Source organism: Parasteatoda tepidariorum, chromosome X2 (genome assembly GCF_043381705.1).
Source record: "Parasteatoda tepidariorum isolate YZ-2023 chromosome X2, CAS_Ptep_4.0, whole genome shotgun sequence".
NCBI lineage: Eukaryota > Metazoa > Arthropoda > Arachnida > Araneae > Theridiidae > Parasteatoda > Parasteatoda tepidariorum.
The window spans coordinates 47,323,127-47,348,888 of NC_092215.1; the positions used below are offsets into that span (position 1 = coordinate 47,323,127).

Below are 25,762 nucleotides of genomic sequence, written 5' to 3' on the forward strand. Positions count from 1 at the left end.
TTTTGATAATTTTGATTATATATATTTATATTAAACTGTAAAAAGATCAAAAATATCATTAAGAAATGACTTTGGGGAGATGATATGAACATGGATCAAATCCAACAACCAGAACATACCTATTTATCGATTTAACTATGTAATATGCCTGCAGGTGTCTATAAGTAATTTTTCTTCCAAATTTGACGTGATTAATCTATAGGATAATTAGTCAATTTTTCAAATTTTATTTTCAACCATTGTCCTTGTTACCTTCAAAAATAACGCAGTTCATCTGAATTCGTTACCTTTTTACGGAACCTCGTTTCTGCTGTTATCTATGAAAAACCAATTTTTCTGTTCCTTATTTTTCAGTTAAGATCATTATAAACAAAAAGATTCGTTTGTTTGCAATTTAGAAAAACTGCTGGTTGGTACCGAAATGTTTTTGTCACTTCAAAAAAAAGAAAGTATTTTTTTTTATTAGCAACAGTTACATGAGGATTTTTTTGTATTTCTCATAAAATTTATGTACACCTTCATTTCATAAGAAATAAATTTTATTATAAAATAAAACGAATTTTACTATTTCAATATAAATATATAGGGTGATTAAAAAAAACTATCCAAAATGTAAAGGAAAAGCAGGTATACTAAAATAATCAAAAATCTAATAAAACTTTCTCAGGCGCTATCCGGAGCCACTAGAAGGGGCAGAAATATGTAGGTACTATAGAAGAACAAAAAATTAAAATCACTCTACATTATTTCATTTATTTATTTATTTTGTATTTCCATGCATATTACAATATAATCCATATTACGACAGAATATGCTCAAAGTTTTGGTTTTAGTTGCAGAATAGTTTGAGATACATTTGATATGTGTACACTATTCCATGCTAAGTCGATGGAATGCCAGTAACACTGTAAAGTAGTACTAGAACCCTGTGTACCGGTACTTTTTTACGTAAAATCTATAGTAAAATTTTACGCAAGAAAAAATTTATATACCGTAATTGTTTTAGTAATATTTACTTGAAAATCACTGAATCATTGTAATTAAATGAATATCACTGTGGAAATGATGGTAAAAATGAATTTTTTGGTATAGATCTTACGAATGCTGCACTCAGGATGTCAATCCGAATTTGATCCGGAATTTTTTTACTGTGTATGCGTCTGTTGTCCGTCCCCAGCAACTTTGTATGGGTAGTCCAAATGTAACATACGTTTAAATGCAGTAAAAATAAAGCGATGCAGAATGATTTTCGTTTATAACTCTTGTATATTACGCATAGAGATGCAATAAGTGGGAGAAAAAATCGGTTTATTTCCGGAAATTAATCGAGTTTTTAGAGAAGGAAACTTTTAAAATTGCTGGTTTTTAAAGAGTTTAAATTACCATTCAAAACGATACATTCGTATTTTCAGTGGAAGTAGCAGAAACCTTTTGAAAAGGAGCATCATGATTCATAAGTTGATTAACTTTTTATAGACATTTTAACTTCTTGCTTAATCTTTGATAGTATATTTTAGCAAAAGAACATTCTGCTTTATGTCATTGTTTTAATATCTTGCATAAGGAATTTAAAAAAACATGAAATTTTCCTTTTTACTTTTCATAATATGCATTTTTTAGGTGATATTTTTAAAATTTTTTTTTAATTTCAACTATTATATTCAATAGTTTGTTAATAAATTAATAAAAATTTATAACAATAAATTTAAAATTGACTTTTAATAATGTATGGCACGATTTTTCAATTGCTGTTTTAAGAAAAAAACATTGAAAAACAGGTGTAATTAAATTGAATTAAATAAAGATGCTCAAATACAAATGCAACTTTTTTATATTGTAGGTGTTATAATTAATGCATTAACCTCTCCATTTGTATCGAAACTAGGCAAGTTTTGATAGCCTTTTAAATTCCTAATATTCCTCAAAAGTCCGTTTATAATCCGTGAAACTCCAGTTTTTTCCCGGCTTTCAAAAGCTATGGGATTTTTTGCATCACTAATTCCGCATAATTTGCAACCCCTCTAGCGAAGCCGTCAAACGTTTTCGTCACAATGCACCTAATTTTCGATTCTTTTTACTAGCTAGGTTTTTTATTAAATCATTCTCTACAAATATGTATAAAAATAACTACTTTAACAAATGTTATTTTATATAGAATTTCTTACTAATATTTCTAAGAATTTGCAACTCCGCGGAAGGAGAATGCGACTCCCGTGCCCTATTTTTAGGCTATTATTCAGTCATATTTCGCAATCCATTAGGCCTGATTTTTTATTATAATTTGCAAAATGTTCTCTAAATAATGAATGTGTTAATTGGAAACTTGTCAAGTTATAAGCAAAAATGCAGCGAAAATGCGAATTTTTGAGAAAAATGATTCTACCACCACAAATACAAGGTTAATTCCAATTTCTAATAATACCTCGCAATCAAAAGTAATGCTTTCCTGTTTTAATTATTTTTTCCTACTTCTTTAAATACATGAATGATTAATACTTAATTCTTATAAGTTTAAAGCTTTTGGAATAAACTGAATTTGAAAAAAATATTTTCTTTGTGTTTTGCCGGTGGATTATCTTTGAAAAATATTTATATGCATTTTTTTAGCATATCTTCATAGCTTTTAGTTTATTTATTTCAGTTGAGTTCTAAGTTTTCCCGTTGTTTATTTCCTCTTGTGTTGTCATCTTCTCTATCTATTAAAGAATAAAAGCAACCGTGAGCAAAAGTTGTTTTTTATTTAATAATTTTAAAATGTATCAGGTTTTGAAAATCTTACGTTGTTACCGAGAATGATAAGTGAATGATAATATTTTAAAGTGAATGACAACAATCGGTTACAAATTAATATCAAATTAATTGACCAGACTAATTCCCCGAACCCACTATTCATCCACACGATATTTTGTCCACTTTTTTTCGTTCTGAATTGTTAATTAATAACAAAATCTGCCGAGTTTTCCGAGAACGGCTCGACCGGTTCTTTTGAACGAGTATAGTTATTAAAATATTTTTCTAAGTTTGATTTTTAAGCATGCATTACACTCACAAAAAAATCGGGTTTTCAAAATCTTTCGTTGTTACCGAGAATGATGAGTGAATGGTAATATTTTAAAGTGAATGACAACAATCGGTTACTAATTAATGATGTCAAATCAATTGACTAGATAAATTCCCCAACCCACTATTCATCCATGCGATATTTTGTCTACTTTTTTTCGTTTTGAATTGTTAATTAATAACAAAATCTGCCAAGTTTTCCGAGAACTGTTCGACCGGTTCTTTTAAACGTGTATAATTATTAAAATAGTTTTCTAAGTAAGATTTTCAATCTTGGGGGGTACACTAGCAAAAAAATCGCTTCGACATTAAGCCGTCATTTGCAGCAACCATAATAAAGTGTTCAATCAAGTTATGTTGAACCCTATTGTATCATCCTGTTAATGAAGTGCGGTCATATATATGGTTCAACTTACAATGGAGACAATGTTTAATACGCTCTAAAATTTCTTACAGTGTAATACCGAATACTTTCTCCCGTATGTATTGATCATTGACTTAATAAACTTTGAAACGCGTCATTTTTATTTATTTTATTTTTAGAGGGACGGGGAATATCGTTCCTTTTAAGTCTATAGTAAGAAATGCGTTTTTTTTCCCCCTAGAACTCGCGCTTACTGCTGATTGGAGACTATTTTTAAAGCATAGTGTGCAAAAATGCTTCTCCTGAAAAAGACGAGGGAACAAAAGAAACTGCGTCAGAAGAAGAAAAAAAAGGGGGGAGGGAGGAAAAAGAATGTTCAGAAAGAGAAGAATTTAAGGAAAAATATTGCCATGGAGAAAAAAGCTGCTTTAATTAAACAGCGGAAAAGCTTTAAAAAGTGTCGAAAGATAAGTGGAGGTGAGGTGGTGCGCGAATTCGAAAGAATGTTTTTCTTTAAGAAAAAGTTAATTGAAATACACTGAAGGGGGTGGGAGATTAATCTGAAAATTATGTCTAAATCCGATAAAGTTTTTTTTTTTCGTTAAATGCAGACATTTCAAAAAGTTTGCATTAAAAAATGTTTCATAGCTCCCTCACCTGAAGTGGTAAAAGCTTTTCTCAAGAATCTTGCCTTCAATTTTTATTCTTTTTTTATAACAAAAAAATCATCATTGTAGAAAAAATTATAAAGGAGCGTTGGCAATCAATTCTGAGCAATGAACGTTAATGGAATAATTTTTATCAAGACGCGTTATTCATACTTTAAACGATTGCGCATTTAAAAATCATGAACAGAATTTTTAAATAGCTTTGTTTTAAGTCATGCAATTTTTACTTATTATTCAATGCTATTTTGACACTTTTAAAAAAAAAACTTTATTCTAGTACTTGTTAAGGGGTCACTTCCTGTTATTCAACCAAACATTATTGCATCCTTAAATTTTTACTTCTTTTCACCTTTTTTTTTTTTTTTTACATCTTGTGGTAAAGAGAGTATTGGCAATTGATTCTAAGCAATCAACGTTAATGAAATAATTTTTGATACGAGGCGTTATTAATATCATAAGAAATTGCGCATATAAAAATCTTGAACAGAATTTTTAAAGAATTATGCAATAATAGTTATAAGCGCACGCAATAAAATTAATGCAACAGTAGCTATGGGTATATGCAATAATAGTTAAATACAGCAATCAATTCAAGTTTGTGGTATTAAAAGATTATCAATTATATAAATGATTTTTATTTATTATTTATTGAAAAAATATTAAATAAGAAAATAAAGTTAAGCTTAAGTTTCATTTCTTACGATTAGTAATGAATTACCATAGTGTGCTGCATTTTATGTGTATTTATTTATATATAGTTTTATAGTACATTATTATTATAATGGTTAGTTTATTTAATATTTTATAAAACATTATTATACTATGTTTTTACATTTGAAATTTTTATTAAATAAAGTTGTTAAAAATGGGTAAAAAAATCAATTAAAATTAGATTATAAACATAAGATTTATCTAAAAAATGTTTTTTTCTACTAAATTAGTATTTCACACTGTTAGAATTTTATTCTAAAATCACGGTAAAATAACAGGCCACAGTCTATCTGTCCGATTAACCGTACATTTTACGGTTAAGAACAATAATTAACTTTACGGTTTTCAAACCGTTTGCAAGTTATGTTAGGCTTTTTGTTAGATATTTCCCATGGGTGTTAGGTTGTGATTGAGTTGTGTTTTGTCAAGTGAATAGAATGTGGTTTAATTAGTTTATCTAATGGTGGCATCTATAGTGAGTGATGGGAAATACTGGAGTTTCGAGTTAAGCAGTTTTACGTGCAGTTATCTATGCGAAAATGATAGTTTTGTATTCCAATAGTCCGGGGTTTCCAAGTAAGATCACTGGAAATTTCTCATGTGTAAAAGGAATGCAAGAAATATTGAGATGTCGAGGGTGGAATTTTAACTTCCACTCAGCCGGTCATGAGATTGACAGAGTAGCCCATATACCCAGCTGCAAGGAACTAAGTGGCTTCATAAGGTGCTCACCACGCATTTATTACTGTAATATTATTAGGCTACTGTCCTTTTGCGTTAGGCATCCGATAATGGAAAATAAAATTAGGAGTTCGTAATCCTTATCACAAGGATTAGCTTCCAGTTTTCGAAGAACGGGCGATTAATTCTCGTTGACTGTGGATCTATTTGGCATTGATAAAATTCTGGTTGTCAAACCGTATTAGATGAAAACAGTCAATAAACGATTTTTCTTACAAGTTAACAGTTTGAATGTCATTTATTTCTATGGTTTTTTAATTGTTTTGATCGAATAAATAACAATTAAATCAATTATTTTTTAAATATTTTTCTGAGATTTTTTTTAGCAGTAAATATGAAAGCTAGATTTGGTGTTACCTTGAAAAACGTGTTCCTTCAAACAATTTTTTGAGTTGTTCAAAATCAAATTCGGAGAGATATTACACCGAAATACTTTCAGTGTAATCATTTACTCAGATTACTAACCAGTGACAATTGCTTTCCAAACTATGAGTTGCTCTCTTTTTCTAAAACAGGATTACTAAACAGGACTACAGGATAATTATGTTTTTAATCATTTTATGTACAATTTTTATAATGACAATTTAAAATATTTTTTGGTTTTAAATAGAAAGATTCTAGGATTAATTAACACTTCAAAGGTTTTATATATTGATAATGATGAATGAAGGAAATCGTTTTAATGAATGAAAGAAACTAGTGTGTTTGCTACAATCGTTCCAATTACTACGCAACGGTTGCTTTTCAGGTTTAGTCTTGCTTTTTTATCCTGGCAAAGGATACGTAAACTAGATCAGAGGATTATAAAACATTTTGAATGTTTTATTTACGGTTGCATTGCAATTTAAACTTTTCTGCGTATTAATAGAAGAATTTAATAGTCGAAATTTAAAATTAGTCGATGCTTCAAATGGTGCATTAATCGTCAGGATAAATAAAGGGACTGCGCAGTGCATAGCATATTCCTCCAATTACAAACCAGTAAAGGTTGCAACTCAAACTATATGTTGCTCAACTCTTTCACAACCTACGGTATCATAAATAAATCGAGCAAACTTATATTAGTAACTATCCGTACTTAGCACGCATAAACTCGGAGAATGCGAGTTAGGGAAGTTCCTCTTTCTGTTTTCGCAGGTCCTGAATAGTTTAAAGTAGAATTATTTACACAGGATTTTGTAATTTTTTAATAATTTTATCAGAGATTAGTCTGATAATTTAAACATTTTCAGATTTTAATTGAAGGATTATAGAATTTATAATATTTCAAATGGTGTAGAAATCGCCATGATCCGTAAAGGAAACTAGTGTGTTCTGCACGAAGCAAATCCCACAGATTAATCACCAGTAAAGATTAATTTTTAGATTCTAGATTTTAATTGAAGGATTCTAGAATTTATAATGTTTCAAATGGTGTAGAAATCGTCATGATCCGTAAAGGAAACTAGTGTGTTCTGCACAAAGCAAATCCCACAGATTAATCACCAGTAAAGATTGATTCTCAAAGACCAAGATTGATTCTTACCAAGATTGATTCTTATTTATAATATTTAGATCAAAAGTATATTTTGAAATAAGGATATATTATTTTAATTTTACAGCAATGACACTGCGTTGCGGGAAAAACTGAGGAATCTAAGTTTCAAATTTTTGGTTCTAATCGGAGTAACCTCCTGATCTAATCGAATTCTTTGGAATAAACTGGGCATAGATGTCTGTAAGCAGATGTAAGTAAACACTTAAGATCTATGGATGGCTTTTCAAAAATTCTTGCACACATTGTCACATACATAGTCAAACATTGGTTAATTTGATGAAACGAATGCCTCAAACGGAGCTCTTATCAAGGTCAAGTGTGGGCTGCTGGATGAATTCAAACTTCTCCAATAACTCTGTATAAATAAAAACAAATTATGCATTTTTGTTTTCATACCTTAGCAATGTTGCTTAATTTGAAAACGAGACCAAGAAGTCTAATTTCAGATTGATGCGGTGCCTTCTAACATTTCTGGAAGTTCAGAGGAGTGCTCAGACTTTTGATAAGAACTGTATAGGAAAGTGGATTAAGACTGGTTAGCTAAGATTCGAAGGCTGGTTATAGCTAAACTGTTCGACTTAGAAATCAATATACTCATTGTTTAATTTACAACTATCAATAGCTTTCTAATTCTCCATAGAATTCTAATTATGAACCCAATTTAAAAGATAAGAAAACTCCTGGATTTAAACATCGGGACAAACTGGCCTTCGTGGAGGACTCTTTTGATGGAATTAGCCCGCATTTGTGTTACCTGGAAGGAAAAACCTCGAAAGCATCTCACGGTTAGCCTGACAGCAAGGCAACTCTAGCCCGTTTTCCATCTACTCCTGAGGATATTTACGACAGCACACTGGTCCGTGAGAGCCAGAAGCAAATTCGTATCGATCAGCCATCGATTCATGTCTCCAGAGCTACCACGGCTCCTCTACATGCGTTTGTTGCTTTTCGATAATTTATGGCCATAAATTTCTTTCGAACGAAGGAAGGAAAAATGGGTTATATTCACAGTTAATCTTTTCATAAAGAGCTAGATAGGGGAACAGTTTTTAAACATGTTGATCTGTTTTATTTTCCGTAATTTTTTTAACTTGCTTTCTGGATGTTCGAGTTCAGGCCCCATTTTTTTCTTCAAACATCTCTTAATAATAAAAATATTTAATAATCATTTTGGCTAAAAATCTGTGAAGAAAATCTTCTTCCGATTCGCGCGAGAGTTTCTTCTAAAACTCTTCCCCGTTTTCAAACATAATTGTTACTTAACATTTTTATTATTTTGGGGTGTTTGGGGATTCAGAGGCTTGAATATTTTGAAAACAAAATTTAAAAAAAAATTGATACATTTTTATGATTCTTTATAATTTAATGGGGATAAATTCACCAAAATCTTCCTCCTTTCTACAACTTTCATATTAGAACTTTTCACCTTTCTAGCCTCTTAGAAAAAATGTGACGTTAAAATAATAATTTTCCTTCGCGTACATAACTTAAAGATTTAGCGTGAAGGTTTGGAAAATTCCCTATATGAGAACTTTTAAACAAGTTCTCCTTACTCGCTTTTAACCAAAATTATGGCTAAATGTTTTTGCTATTAGGGGATGTTTAGGAGAGAAAGAGGAGATTTTCAAGACGCGAAATCGGTTTCAAATTATCGAAAAACTCTGAAAAATTATCATTTTTGATGATTTTTTTTTAAACAACTTAAGAGACAATATCCACCATATCTGCTTATAATGCTCAGGTTTTAAAACGCTCCTTAAGCAAAAAATAATCCTTTTTCCTTCCATCAAATCAAAATCGAGAGCAGAAAATTATCAAAAAGTGGTGATAAATATAAGGGGTGGAGTTCCCTTAAAATGCCAAGGGAGAGGAAAACACGGGGATCAGGAGGTGGTTTTAGTAAAAATGAGCAAAGATGGATTCAGAGCTTAAAAGGAAGGAAAAAAAAATAGCGCAGCACAATTATTATTTTTATTTATTTAATTTTTTAAGATCATCAGAATTTGCAAACTTTTTCCCATGCATGCTGTCCCTGTGCAAAACAAAAGTGTTTATAGGGAGTCTTTTTACGGTCTTCTATAAATAAAAATCAATAAAGAGCAAAGTATAAAAAGCCTTGTATGTGCACCCTTTGAAGAAGCCTTATAGAATACTTTCTTTCGAACACTTTATGTGGCTACATCATTTATATTTCCTGAAATAGATTTCTACTAATTATTCTTCCAAAGTTGTCTACAAAAACTCAAATTACTTTCCTTTTTTCTTATTTTTGAAATAGGGGAATATTTAAATGTCACCTGAATGATTAAAAGAAACGTAATTTAAAATTTCAAAACAAGTGCTATGTTTGTGATTTAGTATAAGAACAATCTACGTTGAATAAGAACTGCCTCATTAAAGGCTAAAAGTTATATAAACTTAAAAAAATACATTAAATACTTAAAGATGGGTGCATATTGAAATTTAATAGTTGGCCATAGTCTGAAAAATATTTAAAACTGCATAAAGAGATCTAGTAAATATTTTTCAGTTAATTTTACCAAGCAAAATTATTTATAAATTAAATATTTGTGTTAATGCTAACCAATTAAGTCCTTTAAATGACAGTGAAATTAAAATTTCTAACAATGTTATGAAATTTGTCACCATTTTTAAAATTTTTCCAGATTGTGACATTTTTATAGTTTTTAGTTTGTCACTTAAAATATACAACACAACAAATGCGTTAAATATTTATAAAAAGATGAGAGTACAGTGAAGTTTTTAAACATTTTATAATTTTTTATGTATCAAAAAAAATATTCAAGTATTTCAATCGCACTGAAAATTCATACGAAAATTATCTTAGACAGAGTGTATTAAGGTTTTTAGAAAAATGTATTACTAAAAAAAATTACATTTCGCCTACTGAGTAATGATTTCGACCTTGAAAATGAGGGGGCATCAAAAACATTGTCCAAAAATTTTAGACTGGAGAGAAAACGAGAGTTTATAAATGTTAAATTTAATTTTGCGTCCGTCTCTGAAACTATTGCAGAAATTCGGAAAATTTTTGTACGCAATAAATTTTTTTTTACTTAAGCACAACTCTATGTAAAATTACTTTTTACTGATAATTTATAACTGTTTATTGCAGAACTCAACAACGATATATATTTTTTTTAATTTAAGGTCTTAATTTTTTAAAAATAACTTTTGAACTGCGCATTTTTTTTATGATTAAATAAATTTAAAACTGGAACGGAATCAATCAGATAGATCTTGAGGAATAAAATTATATCTTTTTTGGACCTTGTAGTTTTATTGTTCGCTCTGAAATTGTTCGACCGATTTCATTTAATGTTTAGATTTTGTCAGTAAAAATTACGAAGTTTTTTTTTTAAAAAGTAACAATTTTGCATGTTTTAACATATATAACTTTTTGATTATTATTAATATTAATAATAATAAAAAACAAATAATTATAAATCATATTTTGGCATTGAATTATTTTTGGATCAACAGGTTTTCGAATCTTTCGTAAAAATGTTTGGATTTACAGAAATAAATTTAACAGGTTTGTGAAATATGCTAAAAATAAAATTGACATGAAGCGTCTCAAACTTTTGATTGATATCCTAATATATTCTCGGCGCTATATTTCCAGATTGCGTTTACCCTTTACATGTTTCGGGTAAAAACAAAAATCAGCAGAAAAATTATATATTTATCCAGAGAAGCAAATACATTCTTACGCTTGAATTCCTAAAATTACCGTCTTCCTTAAAAAGCATTCAATTAACTAATTACTACGTTTTTGATATTATCTTGCGTCATATGCATAATTAATTTATTCTCCTTAAAACATAAAAATGCATTTTCTTCAAAACTCCTACTGAAAGTAAACCTAGTCTTATTGAAAATATGTAGAAGCAAACTATAAGACTTTTCAATAGATAATAAATTGTCTTCAGCAAATTTAATGCACTAAAATCACACTTAAACTACCTAACAGAATTAAGTAATCGCTTTCTCAAATTGATCATGAAAACTAATATACATATATATATATATATATATATGTCATACACTTGCTCAAATGAAAATGAACAAGAGGCCTTCCTTTTAGATGACCTCGAATTGACGGGAAACCTGCCACATCGTTGCGTTGCTTAAATCAACCTTGAATTAGAATTAAAAAAGAGAAAACAAGTGGCTGTTAAGATTTAAATGATGTGATTATTTTGTTAATTTGTGATAGTTGTTTAGTTTTTCAACACTCGAAATTGTCTGTGAAAAAATTAAATAGTTTATTTGAATCTCCAGAACCCATTCTGTTTTAATATGAAAATGTTTCCCGTTAAAATTATAAATTTATGAAGATGCAGCTAAGTTTGATATTTTTAGATAAATCGCTTTCTTGTAACTTTTAGAGGTTATGACCTTCAAAAACACGAATAGAATTGCTAAACAAGTGAAGAAACAAACGTTTTGATTTTAATGACACTACGACGTAACACGTGAGCCTCAGAACAACTCCACACGTTAATTTAGAAAAAGAATTTTTTTTAAAAAAAAAAATTCTGTTGATTTAAAAAAAAAATATTAGTATGATTTAGATCAGTTTTATTTAAGAATAACTGAAAATATTTCACCTTATTAATTTACTGTAAATCATTGTATTTAACCACACCTAAAAATTCGCAATTTCAATATTCAAGCACAATTCGTAATTTCGATATTACGCTAATTTGAGAACAAGTCATTTTCTTAAAAATAAAAAAAATCCGGAAGAAATACTACTTAATCATTAAATTCTTAGAATTTATTTAGGAATAATAAGNATACACGAACATAAACAAGTGAAAACCATAATGCTGTATAGTACCACCTGGTAATTAAGATTTTACATAGAATCTATATATATATATATATACCCATATCAATCTACCCTTCAGAAATAATAAATTTTGGTTTTAAACTGATCATAAAGACATGCCGAGTAAAAGAAAGAAAGAAAGTATCTCTAATGGCTACTCTAGAGACTTCTTACACGATTCAAGAAAAAAAAATGTGAATTGGTCACTTATTATGTCCAGTATCAAACACAAACTGTCAAACCTCGAATCAGAGAGTAAATTTGATCTTAAATATGAAAAAAAATAATTTCACTTTAGAACTGTTTTAGTCTTTAAAAAAATTGCCTTTATCGAAACTGTCTCCCGTGATACACAAAATTAATTCATAAATCAGCAGTAAACCTTAAATTAACTGTAGAGACACGTGGAATTAAAAAAAATACCCGCCTTTCGTAATCACTATTGGAAATTAACATCATTGCAATTAAACGCTTTTTCTTGCCATGCACAGAAATCACTCTATCAATTAAACCCGGAATTAAGTAGATGTATTCTTAAACTGATCATAAAAATACGTAGAATGAAAAAATAGATATCTAGCGATTACTTTAAAGGGGATTGATTCTATGCTATGTCTAGCGATAGATAAAACTGAATTTACTGACCAATCAGAATTCAATAAAGTCTGAATTGATCTGAAATAAATTAATTGTAAAGTCATGTTGAAACAGAAATTATAGATTTTAACTCAAACGGTCCTTGTAAGAGATATCATAACGAAAATACATTCATTTTTGTTCAATTTTCAATTGCAAAGTAAAATATAAAAGAAAGTTTTTTAAAAAAAAAGTAAGGGCAAGAGTGACTGAAATCATTGTCTTGACATGCCGATTTCGGTTGGTCTCTGAATCAGAACACAGAAGTGCTCCAAAGCGATGGCTCTATTCATGGGATTCACTTAATGGGAAAATTATTCACTGTTAACATTCATTATTTGGGTACCCTGAAGGAAATAGAACCTATGTGGATTCTGTTTGGTAGAATGAGTCATTGAAGTATCAGAATTTGAGGTGGATAGCCATTTTGAATAAATTTAAACCTACTGCCATATTTGTATTACTTACGCACTATGGAGTAATTGTTTAAAAATATTCTACTGTAAACGGGTGTGTCAGCATTTAGGAAGGAAACTGTATTTTCTTTCATTTTTTATTTTATTTTATCCATTCTTGAATTTTTGTCCTAAATGAAGAAAAACATTGTAAATTTGTATTATTTATTTATTTAATATTATTTTTTTTAATACGATGTTTCACCGTTAAGATCTGAAAAGGGTATTCGTTTGTGAACTTATAACGTGTCACACGGGAAATATTTATTTTAAGAGAGTTTTTGCATTTTCACGCAGGTTCTGCGCACCACAGGTACAGCAAAATAATCTTAGTTCTCTACATAGCATGCAAAAAACATAAGTATGCGAGAGTGCGAAATGGTTAAGTGAAAGTGCATAATCCCTCTATTTTACAACCAAAGTAACGAAGATCAAGTTTAACATAGCTTTTGTCTAATTACTGAAGATGTATTCTGCAGGCAATGATTTCGATGTTCTACAGGTTTTCCAAGTTACTAAATTTGGGTTTCTTTCCTATACACTATTTCCCTATGTAATAGCATTAGAAAACTGGTTTTCTATAAGGGAAAAAATGCGGAATGCATACATGACATCCCGAGGGTTAAGCATATTGAAAGGTAGTTCCAATTAATCAAAGCAATCTAATTAATCGAAGAAAGATTCATGTGAAAATGTAATTATTTTGATTTCACTTTCATAAAATTCTGTGTGATTTAAAAATAATTCGTGTGTTTGTTCGATTCTTTGCTAGGCAATAACTTAATACACTTATGCTAGACAATAACTTAAAATCGGTTCAAATTATTGTTTCAGAAAACCAAATGCCTACCGTTACTCATAGTAGTTATATGTATAAAAATATATATTTTAATTATATATATGACACAATAAAGACAAAAAGAATAAAAATAAAAGTGCATGTATATATAGAGAAAGAAAACGTGGAAAATAATAACGATTAACGAAAAGAGAAAAAAAAATATTCAAGCAAAACATTTTAAAAAAAATATATTAAAAAATTCGANGAGAAATATGGTAAAATTTATCAGATATATATATTTAACTTATAAAACAAGTTAAAAATATAGAGAAAGAAAACGTGGAAAATAATAACGATTAACGAAAAGAGAAAAAAAAATATTCAAGCAAAACATTTTAAAAAAAATATATTAAAAAATTCGAAAACAAAAAAATGAAAAGATATAATCTCTTTATCAGCTCTCACGATTTCAAAACAATGCTTTCTAATACTTTGCTTTCTAATACTGTATCAATATATATCAATACAATAGTGTGAAGACACTCTCAAAAAAAATTATTTTTAAATATATATATATTGCTATCTTTTTCTTTTCTTAAAGCTTTTTTTATCAGCTATGACATCGGTACCGATGACCATAAATTTTTGAATGAGAAGATTTTATAACTCTCTCAGTCTCTGATAGCATTCACTAGTCTTTATTAGAAGGCTTTTTTAAATTTTCAATGGTATCCTAAAATTGTTCTAGTGGATTTTATTTTCTTACAAATAGTGAAACGATTGTATTTGTTTTGTAATTGTATTGTAGAAACAAAGATAATACTTAGTTTTATTTTCTCTTTGCATTAATCAGCATGTGGAGAATTTGTTTTGCTCAATAATAATTTTTTTCACTGTTAAAACTATGCGTCTTAGAAACTACGAGAGATAATTACATTTCATTTGGAATATAATTTTTAATATACCTTTACAAAATTGATAAAAAGTTATTCTGATTTTAAACATTAACGTTTTAAAAAGAAATAGAATATACAATTTGTGACTGAAAATTATGTTTAATTTTTTTCAAAAGTAAAAATTTCAAATTTTTCAAAGGCACATTAAGGCATGTCTATTTTATTCAAATATATAAATAAAAAAATATAATGTGTTGGCTCAAAAAATATATTTTTGGTTTCATAAAAATTTGTCAACATTTATTCTTTTTCAAATTCTTTTAATGTCTCATAGAAAATTTGCCATATTTTGTGTGCTTATTAAAGGGTGTTACTGGAAATGCGTTTTAAAAAATATCTTGGACTCTAAATCTGCAGTTACTAGGGGTTACTCAAATCGCTTTTCAATTTAAGATATATGATAATTCAAGATCATTAACTCTTGAGATAAATTAGTCGTAAAACTTGGGTCTACAGTTACACTTTTGGTTTACATATATGAATGTATGTTTAAGACAAAAACGAAATTTAAACATGATGGCTTAAGTTACCTCTTAATATGGGGTAACTAAAGCCAGCAATGAGAATTCAATATTCGATTTATGTTTGTTGGTGATGGGGTAGTAAAAGGCTAAAATAAGTATACATTTATTGTTTGAAGCATTTATTATTTAAAATAAAAATATTAATTGTTCTACATATTTAGTGTTTTGAATTCAAAATCAATGAATTTAAAAATACATAAATAAATCGAATACTTTCTGGTGCATACATATAAAAGTTTTAGTTGATATAAAGCTTAAAATTATTCATAGAGAGTTTAATTTTAAAAAAATATGAGTTCAGTGATCAAAATTATGAAATTCTGATGAAATTATCTTAATAAATATTTAAAATTTTACCTTCGAAGCAAAATATGGGATCCCAAATTTCCCCTATATATTAATATCTTTAGTTATCCCAGTGTCTTAAATAATACCGAATGACGGAATTTTTTTTAAAGCCGTATTTAGAGACAGTTGTAAACAATTGTTTTGAAAAGTCACCAGTTAGCTGTTATATATATAAATATATATATANCATATTATTATAAACATTAAAAGAGTCAAATAAAAACTGGTATATATATATATATATACCAGTTTTTTCAGAATTTCTCTGTATATTTAACGGTTTAATGCCGTTTTGTTGGCACAACGGTTTTATTTCGTTTTTTTCCAATAATCACAAATGGATTAAAGCCGTTAGTTACAATTCTAGTTTTGGCGTACAGTTTTGTATTCCATACTATAATAATTTAAAATTTTTTAATCCAATCATTTTAAAATTATTTTCTATTCTTGCTGTTACTTTCAGCAATAATTTCATGGTTTTGATCATCGTATAAATAAAATTGTGATTCGACTTTATAGTCAAAATGATACAATATTGAAGCGAAATTCTCACTATCACTATTTCTGCATAATAAAGCTCATGAGCCACAGTAGATTAGGGGACAGAGCATGTGCCTCTCAATGAAAAGACCTAAGTTCGAATTTCAGTTATGACTAGTTCTACCAACGTGAAATATCCGCATCTGGTGAGAGTACAAGTTTACTTCGTAACTTTCACAGAGAAAACTTTTATTCATATGGCGAAAATCTGCAGAGACAACAGATTTATTTTTATCTGTAATTTTTGTTGAAAATACTTGTTTGGCTACGGTAAAAAAACCAGCTTGATTGCGGAATTTTTCTTGTAACTTTTTGAGATTTTTTTTACAGTATATATATCTATAAATTCAGGTTAATTTTTTTTCCAAAAAAATATTATATTTAGAAAAGAATTGAAGTTTTACTTTGAGATTAAAGGCAGTAAAGCTATAGCTTTTTTTTTCCTTCTATAATAGAATTTCTATTCAATACGAAAGAGCTTTTATAAACAGCTTTTAGGTTATTTGCTAATTTTTAAAGTCTCTGTTGTCTGATAAATTAACGCGTTTTTGTATAGAATTAGGCTATATTTATAATTGTTGTTAGATTTTTATAGTTATTTATAACTGTTAGGTTACGTTTTGCATATCTTTTGCCAACAACTCCAAGACTAATTATGAAAATAGTGCAAAATGTCAAAATGAAAAAAGCCACAGTTTTGTGTAATTGAAAAGCATATGTAATTTAAATTTTAAATACTTGGAAACTTTCACCTGTGTTGCGTTATCAGGGGTTATAGAATTCACAAAAATTGAGAATTATTCATTAATTTGATTGATTTTTATCGATGTCGAAAAATCTCGCCAAATAGGCGATTTTAAAATTTTCGAAAATTTTTTAAGAATATTTTAACTTTTTTTCAGCTTTAAAGCTCAGATAATTCTTACATGCGGGATGAAGACCAGATAATTCTAACGGGAACATACTGCTTATAGCTTAAAACAAGTTTTTCCTCGAGTTTGAAGCACCTAAACTGTGGCTTTTTTATTTTTCTTTTGAAAGAAAAGCACCGGTTACAAAATTTTACTTTAAGTTAAGGATAAATGAAGAGGTGAGAGGATGAAGGTTCTAAGTGATATCTAAATGAATTATAGCCTTAACATTTAAACATTGACAGTAAGAAATAAATCAAGCCCTGCCTATATTTCTTTTACCAACTAGCGAAACTTATAAATCAATAACACTCAGTTAAACTTGCGTATTATAGCGTTCTCAATTCGTTTGCCATTGGCAGGTTTTTTAATGTTCGACTATTTGTTGCTTTAAACTTTCTCCACAATTTAGTAAATCAAACCCTGTCACTTAGAACCTTTTATCTACTTTGTCTATTAATTACCAAAAATACTAATGTTTTTGATGATGTTGATTCCAAACAAAGCCTTTATCCTTGTTTTAGGGCAATTATGTAGGGAGCTGAGTGACAAAAATATCGTTCGCGATAGTGTTTGGCCGAAAAGTTGTAAATACTTCATGTGGACCAAAGATCAGGGACCCTGTTCGGTGAACTATGGAGGACAGTTCCACTCAGGTCAGTGCCTACATTTTCCTCCGACTCACATAGTTTCTTTTGCTAATCCTGACAGACTGTCTCTGTTTTGCATAAGGACATTTTTATTGTCCACCTTTATTAAAGTCATTCAATTAGGGAAAATTTTGTGAAATAAGTTTAACAAAAAAGCGCAAATACCACAAGTGGTTTCAGGTTTTACTTGGAAGAGCTCTCTTTTGTGTCCAAACACAGAATGAGAAGACAAATTAGTATTTTATGTACGTTTCAATACATCCCTGAGGATGATCCGAAGACACACTGAGAAATATGGTAAAATTTATCAGGTCTATAGAAATATCTCGATAATTTCTACCGAAGCGTTTTGGTAAAATTGAATGTGGTTTTACAGTGAGAAAAAATTTGAGAAATCTGGTAAAATTTTGTAATTTTTATGATGATACCTTAAGACTAGATATCTTAAGTTCATGAAAACCGTTTATTCGGATAAATCTACTTTTTAGTTTTTTTTTTTTTTTTTACTAAGTAAGTGAGTACTTTAAGAGTTATAATTTTTAAAACCAGAATTTCTGGTAAACCGGTACTATATTTTTCGGAAATTTTTTCAAATGATTGGTTTAAATATCGTATATTTTGGTTTTATTTACCAGAATTTAGTTATTTATATATATTTTTTTTAACAAAAATGACCTTACCATACACTATATTACCAGTATTTTTTTCCGTGCATGCCTTCACTATTTTGACCCTTAGCAGCGAAGATAGCTCCCCTCCCCCTTTAGTAACCCCGACGATTTACGTACATATTTACGGTAGAATAGCTTAATGAGAACCAATACTGCACACCCACGGTCCCTTCGCAGGCTGATCTACATGGTCACTGATCTCTACCAGTGATGCTTGACTTCGATGTTCTTCTGGTAAACGTGTCTTTACGATTTGTGGAACAAATAAACGCATTCAAAAAGGTCCATTCGTGAAAAAATACGCAATTATTATTGGGCAGATTAGATATTAAATGCGCCATTATGAGTTCATCTTTCTTTGGATTCCATCTTTAAGAGTTCATCCATGTTAAGATTCAATAGTTACGAAATCATCTATGTTTGGATTCAATCATTATGCGTTTTTCTATGTTTAATGTTTAGACATAGAATCATATTCGTGTGTCATCAGACATCAAAAATATACATTTACTCTATGTTTGGACATGAATGAAGGCTCTTCATTATAAAACTGAAAATACAGTATGTCTGCTTATTTTTTGTACCTTTTTCACGTTGTTTAGCTTTATCCATAAATCAGTGCTCGTACAAGTTATAATAATTCTGAGATTATGAAACTGTTTTTAGGGCCCTTAATGCTTTTATTTGAAATTTGCTTACTTATTTTCAAGTTTTTGAAATGTTCCTTTTTTAGTCATTTTTTTTTCTTGTAGGGTAAATTTTATATTTAAAATGTTCTTGTTTTTGACGTCTTGTTGACGTATTATTACTGGCTATTTTAAAATTGCCGAAAACATCAAAGTTCTTAAAGAGTTTTTATTTTTTCCGCTTGTGTTTCAATTCAAACTTAATAAGTGATCCATTAAAGTTAGAATTCTTAAAAAAATAGTCATTCTTGTGGACATTTCAGGCATGCTCTTTACAAGGAAGCAAATTACTTAAAGTTATTTATAAGTAGAAATTAACTAATATAAACTCCCAAGACAAAACTCTGGATGGGATCTTCAAGACATTTTAATGGTTTATGCTGGTTTCTTGATGGCCCAACACTATTTGATGATAACCATCATCCAACCGTTATATTGTAATGGATTTTGAAGGGCCAACAAACCTCCATCTTTTCATATTGGAAGATTATTTTTTACTATGTGATGGTCAACCAACAAGTTATGTTAGAAATTCTTTGACCAACAAATTCCATCATTTCATGATGGAAAATGTCATTTTAGTACTATGATGGACAACCCTCAAATGATATTTTGGTATTGGTGAACCAACAACACCCATTATTTGATTATGGGAAGTATTAATTCACCATTACTAGACTAGTAACCTATCAAATAATATTTTCTATTAATAATAGAGCTTCATCCTTTATTTCAGTATAGAATAAGTTATATTTCACATTAAATAATGATGTATTCTTCATCTCATGGGGACAATACTTTGTGACGAATATTTTTCAACATGAAGTTATTTGTACATAGCAACTATATTTTAAAAATATCAATTTGTTTGTTTATAAATGCCAATTGTTAGTTAAATAAATTAGAAATACATTTAATGGAAACTACCAATAAAAGTCTATTATTTTTTCTAAGTAGAAAAAACAATTAAAGCAATGTGAGTGTGCGGCAATTGATGTGGGTGAGCGGCAATGGTGGAAAAAATACTCTCTTTGCTTGTTTTGGTGAGCAGCTAAAATGATCATAGCTAGGGAATGTAAAAGGTAAGTTCCACTGTTTGAAGTGAAGGAAGCCTAAACCCAAGCGAAGAGAGAGAGAGCGATTGATTCAACATATAAAGTTGGGTTAATTTCAATATCGGAGTGTTGGGCAGTCTTGATTGTCCCAACAAAAAGCTTGATGATTTGTAGTGGAAAATCATAAGGGTAACCAGTAAATTATATTGGATCATGATGGATTTCTTTGTTGGCTCATTATAAAAATCCATCATATTATGATAGCATGCTATGTTGGCCCAACATGAAAAGATGCCTAACTTAGGATTTTGGGCAAATTTAATGATCCCATCAAACTGTTTCTGGGGAAAATTCAAGATTGTAACCGTCACATTTATATTGGTCCTTCAATGGAAAATCAGCATGATTTTCTGCCTTGAGGATTATTTGAAACAAATAAGAGTCCCCTAAAAGAAGTCCTTTCTTTAACATATTTCACAAATATTCCTTTCAAGTGTTTCCACTCTATCATAGGTAGCAATAAATAATTGAAAATGATTGGAGAATTATTAATTAAACAAATTTAAGAATGTTGTTCAAATTTCCTTCAATCTAATGTTCTTAAAACTCGTTCATGCTATCTGGTCTAATCTGTAAGAAGGGGAAATAAAATAAATATTTTTTCACACCTAAATGAAATTCACCAAAATCAATGGAGCAATTGGCAGGAAAAACGTTTTTTATTTTTGCAAAATTATGACTCTATATTGACATTTAACGCATTGGAGGGACAAAACTTAACATAAAAGTAATGAATGACTAAATCAGAACAGTTTTAAAATAGTATATAATTTGTATGAAGCATTATTTCCTATAAGCCGTCTGAAAACAGTTTGAAATAATTTTTTCGTTCATTTTTTCTTATACTAAAAAATAGATCACTGTTAAGAAAAAAAAAATTTTTTTTAAGAAAAAAAAATATTTGCTGAACAGGAAGTGCTAGTTTTACAGAATTAAACACTGCATTTTCAACCAACGGGTGCTCGTATACTTTAGAAAAAGTTGGAGTGTTAACGGGTTTTTTCTATTTACAGATGTCTAGATGTGCATCAATTTAATTTTGATACAACTAAAATATTTTTTCAAATTGTAATTTCAAGACGAAGAAAACATCGACTTATCGATGGACTTTCTTTTTAGAAAAATAAATATTTTATTGTCTAGACTATCAAAAAAAGATTTATAGGGTTCATGAAAATATTCTATGTTAATTTTACTGATTATTGCCAGAATTTTTTCCGTCAAAATTATTAAAAAATCATTCCGCTGTTCTTACGAAGCGCAAACGATTTATCGGTTAAAAACTAGAAAATATTTGAAACATCAAAATATCGAATCAAAATATTTTAAACTGCCTTCAAATCAGAATATTTTAAATTGCTTCAGTTGTTGTAATATCTTGTTTTTTAAATTCATTTTTATATCAGGTTGCGGTAATTGAAATTTTTTGTTTTATGCCTTGTCTCAGATATTAAAAAAAAAATCTTCTAATAAATTTGTAAGATTTCATTCGATTAGTCTATCTAGGGCTTGGGACTTTTAAGAGCTTGTTTTTAAACAGTGGCTTAACTAATATCAATTTTCGCTATAAATGAAATCGTTAACATTAACAACCAATTACGTCACCATTAGTTCCTGGTTTAGGGGCAATTTTAAAATTGCACCATGAACTTGCAGAAATTAGTTTACTGGCATTTTCCAATCAAAAGTTCAGTTGAGATTCCCCCCCCCCTATAATAACTCCTAAATAACACAAATAACAGTTTTAACAGTCATAACTACAAGACAACCATATTCTATTAATCTAAATCAGCAACTGAGAAATATTTAGTTGCGGCAAATCATATTCAATATTGTAATAAAATCAATAGCCATTTTAACGGTTAGAATTAGGAACTGATATTCATCATAATGTTCTAAATCTACAAGTGAGAAATATGTATTTAAAGCTTTTAAATCCCATTCAATGTCGTAGCAATAAAAAAAGCAATTTCAATTAACAGAACTGTGAAGCGATATTTATTATATTCTATTGCTCTAAATCTGCAAGGTACTTAAATCTGCATAAGTTTTTAAATCCAATTCAATACTGTAGTTATACACAAAGCAATTTCAATGAAGGGAAATTTATCTTAACTACATATATTCATCTAACTCAGAATTATGAAGTGATATTCATCATATTCTATTGTTCTAAATCTGCAAGTAATAAATATTTATTTGACTTTTGAAATTCGTTTTCAATATTGTATATCAGGGGTGAAGATATCCCCCAATATGAGCATCGGGAAACCCCAAAAATACTATGTGAAGTATTTGCCCACCTGTAATCAGGTGGGGTTTGTTGTGATCACGTATGGCCTCCCTTCCCAGCTTATCTGGACCAAATATGCACTATACTTGATTTTTAATCCGAAGCTTTGAAAAATATCCTTGTTGTAAACATGGCATATGTCGTTTACTCTTTTCCAACTATTGTTGCCAACCGTATTCCACAGCGAATTAAAACATCAAAAAAGGAAAATATATTACATTTTTCTAATCCCTGTATTCACATAAAAATTGAGGTAGACGGCCTAGGCTTAACACTAAAATTGTTTTTCAAATAACTCAATATTTTTTTGCATTTTTTTTGTAAACATAAAATGTCACTTAATATTTACTCAAATAGCCGAAATGCTTTCCTTTCCTCTCGCTTTCTCTCTCTCTATAATATATATAAGACATTTTAATGGTTTATGCNAGCGTAGCTCTGCAAACTTTCTATATTTACATGCATGGAAAATTTTAAATCATACGTGTTACAGAAAAAATTAATAAGCACTTTGGTTAAAGCAGTAAGAAATCAATATCGGATGGTGTTTGGTGATGGACGAAGAGATATCTAAATTAAAGGAAAATAATACTACTTATAATATTTATTAATTAAAATTAAAGTTTTAGTAGTATTTTTCCTTATTTCAAAAAGGTAATAAAAAGTAACAACAAATGATATTTTCATCTTTTTTAATATTTAATTCAAAAAATTTAAATTAATATTATCCTCATGATTACACATGACTACACATTCTTTTAATTCCATTCATTTGATTAAAAATGGTATTTACGTGGATGTTTTTAAAAACATTAGAATTCCAAGAAATTAGTTTATTTGTATTGAAATTAAAATTATATATATATATATATAGTACCTGGCCGTATTATTAGACGCACTATAAGATTCGGTGCAAAATCTTAATTATCAGGTGATACTATTCAGTATTACTGTTTTGCCGTGGCTGAAACCAGTTTGTACTTGTTTACGTTCACGCATCAATTAGTTAGCATTGTAATGCAATACGTTAAAAAATAATATATCAATGAAAATAGGAATTATATAAAAAACCTCCTAAATAAAGACCCATTACCATGTGTGTTTAAACATAAAAGTATAGCATATAAACTCGCGCAAAACATGTAATTATTAAAACACTACAGTGCGTCGAATAATTTGGTCTAATTATCCTAATATACTAATATAATACCTGATGTAATAAATATTCTATATTTATCTAACATATCGTCTAATTTATCCTATCGTCGAATTTATATTATCTATTGCTGAATTTTTAAAAATGCTGAATTTTTTAAAAAAAATTATGTAAAAAATTTAATAAAATATTGTTCCAATACTGTTCTTTTATGTGACTTTAGTGAGTAAAACAATTAGGCAATTTTTATTTAATCCTTTTTTAAAAGCTAACTATAATTATGACTGGAAATAAATGTCAATATGCATATTTTTTTCAATATGAATTAAAATTTATTGACGTTAAAGCGCAAAATTTTTAGTTTCATCAAAAATTAGAAACATTAAAGTTTTTTAAATATTTTCCAGAGGATTTGTAAGCTTTTTTTTCTTAAAAAGCACAAGTAAATTTTTAAAGATGCGCTTCCTTCTTATAAATTATTGAAATTATAACTCAATGTTTGTTTGAAATGTTATTTTTAATTTGGATGAAAAAGAGATGCATTAAGAATAATTTTCAAAATACTGCTCCTCATAACTCTTTTGAGTTGCACCTCAATGTTTATTTGAAAACGTAATTTTTAACGTGAATGCAAAAGATACGAAATAATTTCTAAAACACTGCTTCTGATAAACCTTTCAAAATGAAAACATGATTTTAAATGTAGGTGCAAAAAATATGAAATAATTCCAAAAACACTGCTTCCGATAAACCTTTTGAAATGAAAATATAATTTTAAATATAGATGCAAAAGATATGAAATAATTTCTAAGACACTGCTTCTGATAAACCTCTCGAAATGAAAACATAATTTTAAATCTAGGTGCAAGAAATATGAAATAATTCCAAAAACACTGTTTCTGATAAACCTCATGAAATGAAAACATAATTTTATATGTAGGTGCAAAAAATATGAAATAATTTCAAAAACAATGTTTCCGATAAACCTTTTGAAATGAAAATATAATTTTAAATATAGATGCGAAAGATTTGAAATAATTTCTAAGACACTGCTTCTGATAAACCTCTCGAAATGAAAACATAATTTTAAATGTAGGTGCAAGAATAAACCTTTTGAAATGAAAATATAATTCTAAATATAGATGCGAAAGATTTGAAATAATTTCTAAGACACTGCTTCTGATAAACCTTTTGAAATGAAAACTTAATTTTAAATATAGGTGCAAAAGATACGAAACAATTTTCAAAGTACTATCCCTCATACATCGTTTGAATTGCAATTCAATGTTTGTTTGAAAACGATTTTAAATTTGTAGGGAAAAGATAAGGATAGTTGCGGAAATAGAGGCAAATGAGTGCGACACTTTTTTCTGTTTTTTAAACTGTAACGTACTTTTATTGTCAAGGTATACACAGTATAGTAAAGAAGAAAAAAAAACTATCGAATGAGTGAGTATAATGAATGATTGAGTTGCAATTTGAATGTTAATTTGCCACCCCCTCTTAGAAATCTCCCACCTGGGATTGATGCCGTGAGAAAGGGGAATCTAACAAATAGAAAATTCTATGAGAGTTCTTAATCCGTTCGAAGGAGTGGCTTGTGTTATAACACCTGGAATAGTTTTACCTTTTTTCGATAAACATCGGTAACAATTTAGTTTTAGTTTAAATATTATATTATTCATAGCTTCATTATATGTATGTTACGGTCACTATAATTAATCGGTTTATATTAATAATCGCAGATTAGTATTAATATTAAGCAAGTAAGTCAGTTAAAGGTTAAAAATTTGTCAGAATTTATAACATTCACCGGTAATTATTAATAATTACACTGTAATTTGGTCAATGTCATAATTTTCAACGCATTTGTTATTGTTATTATTATGATCGTTGATAATTATTAATAATAGTCAGATTTATTACTTTAACTGTAGCATGCACAGATTTTTTTTGTTAAAGTAAATGCATTGAAATAAATCCACTATGTGTTTCGAATTCTATACAATTGATAAAACCTGTATTTAGGAATCATATTAAAATTTAAGAACTCAGGATTTCAAAAATTATCATTCATGATATATATATATATATATATATA

The 25,762-nt window shown here is 28.7% G+C and overlaps 1 protein-coding gene across 6 annotated transcripts in view; it reads left to right on the top strand.

Annotated features, from left to right (window-relative positions):
• Positions 1-25,762, top strand: part of LOC107457564 (homeobox protein OTX2) — a 151,788-nt gene that overhangs the window by 85,979 nt on the left and 40,047 nt on the right. For 3 of the 6 annotated variants that reach the window (XM_071188097.1, XM_071188098.1, XM_016075745.3), the window contains one exon: positions 17,615-17,746. The exons of the other annotated variants lie outside the window; for them this stretch is intronic. In XM_071188097.1, the coding sequence (XP_071044198.1) occupies positions 17,615-17,746 (132 nt within the window). The remainder of the gene's footprint in view (positions 1-17,614; positions 17,747-25,762) is intronic. 6 annotated transcript variants of the gene reach the window in all.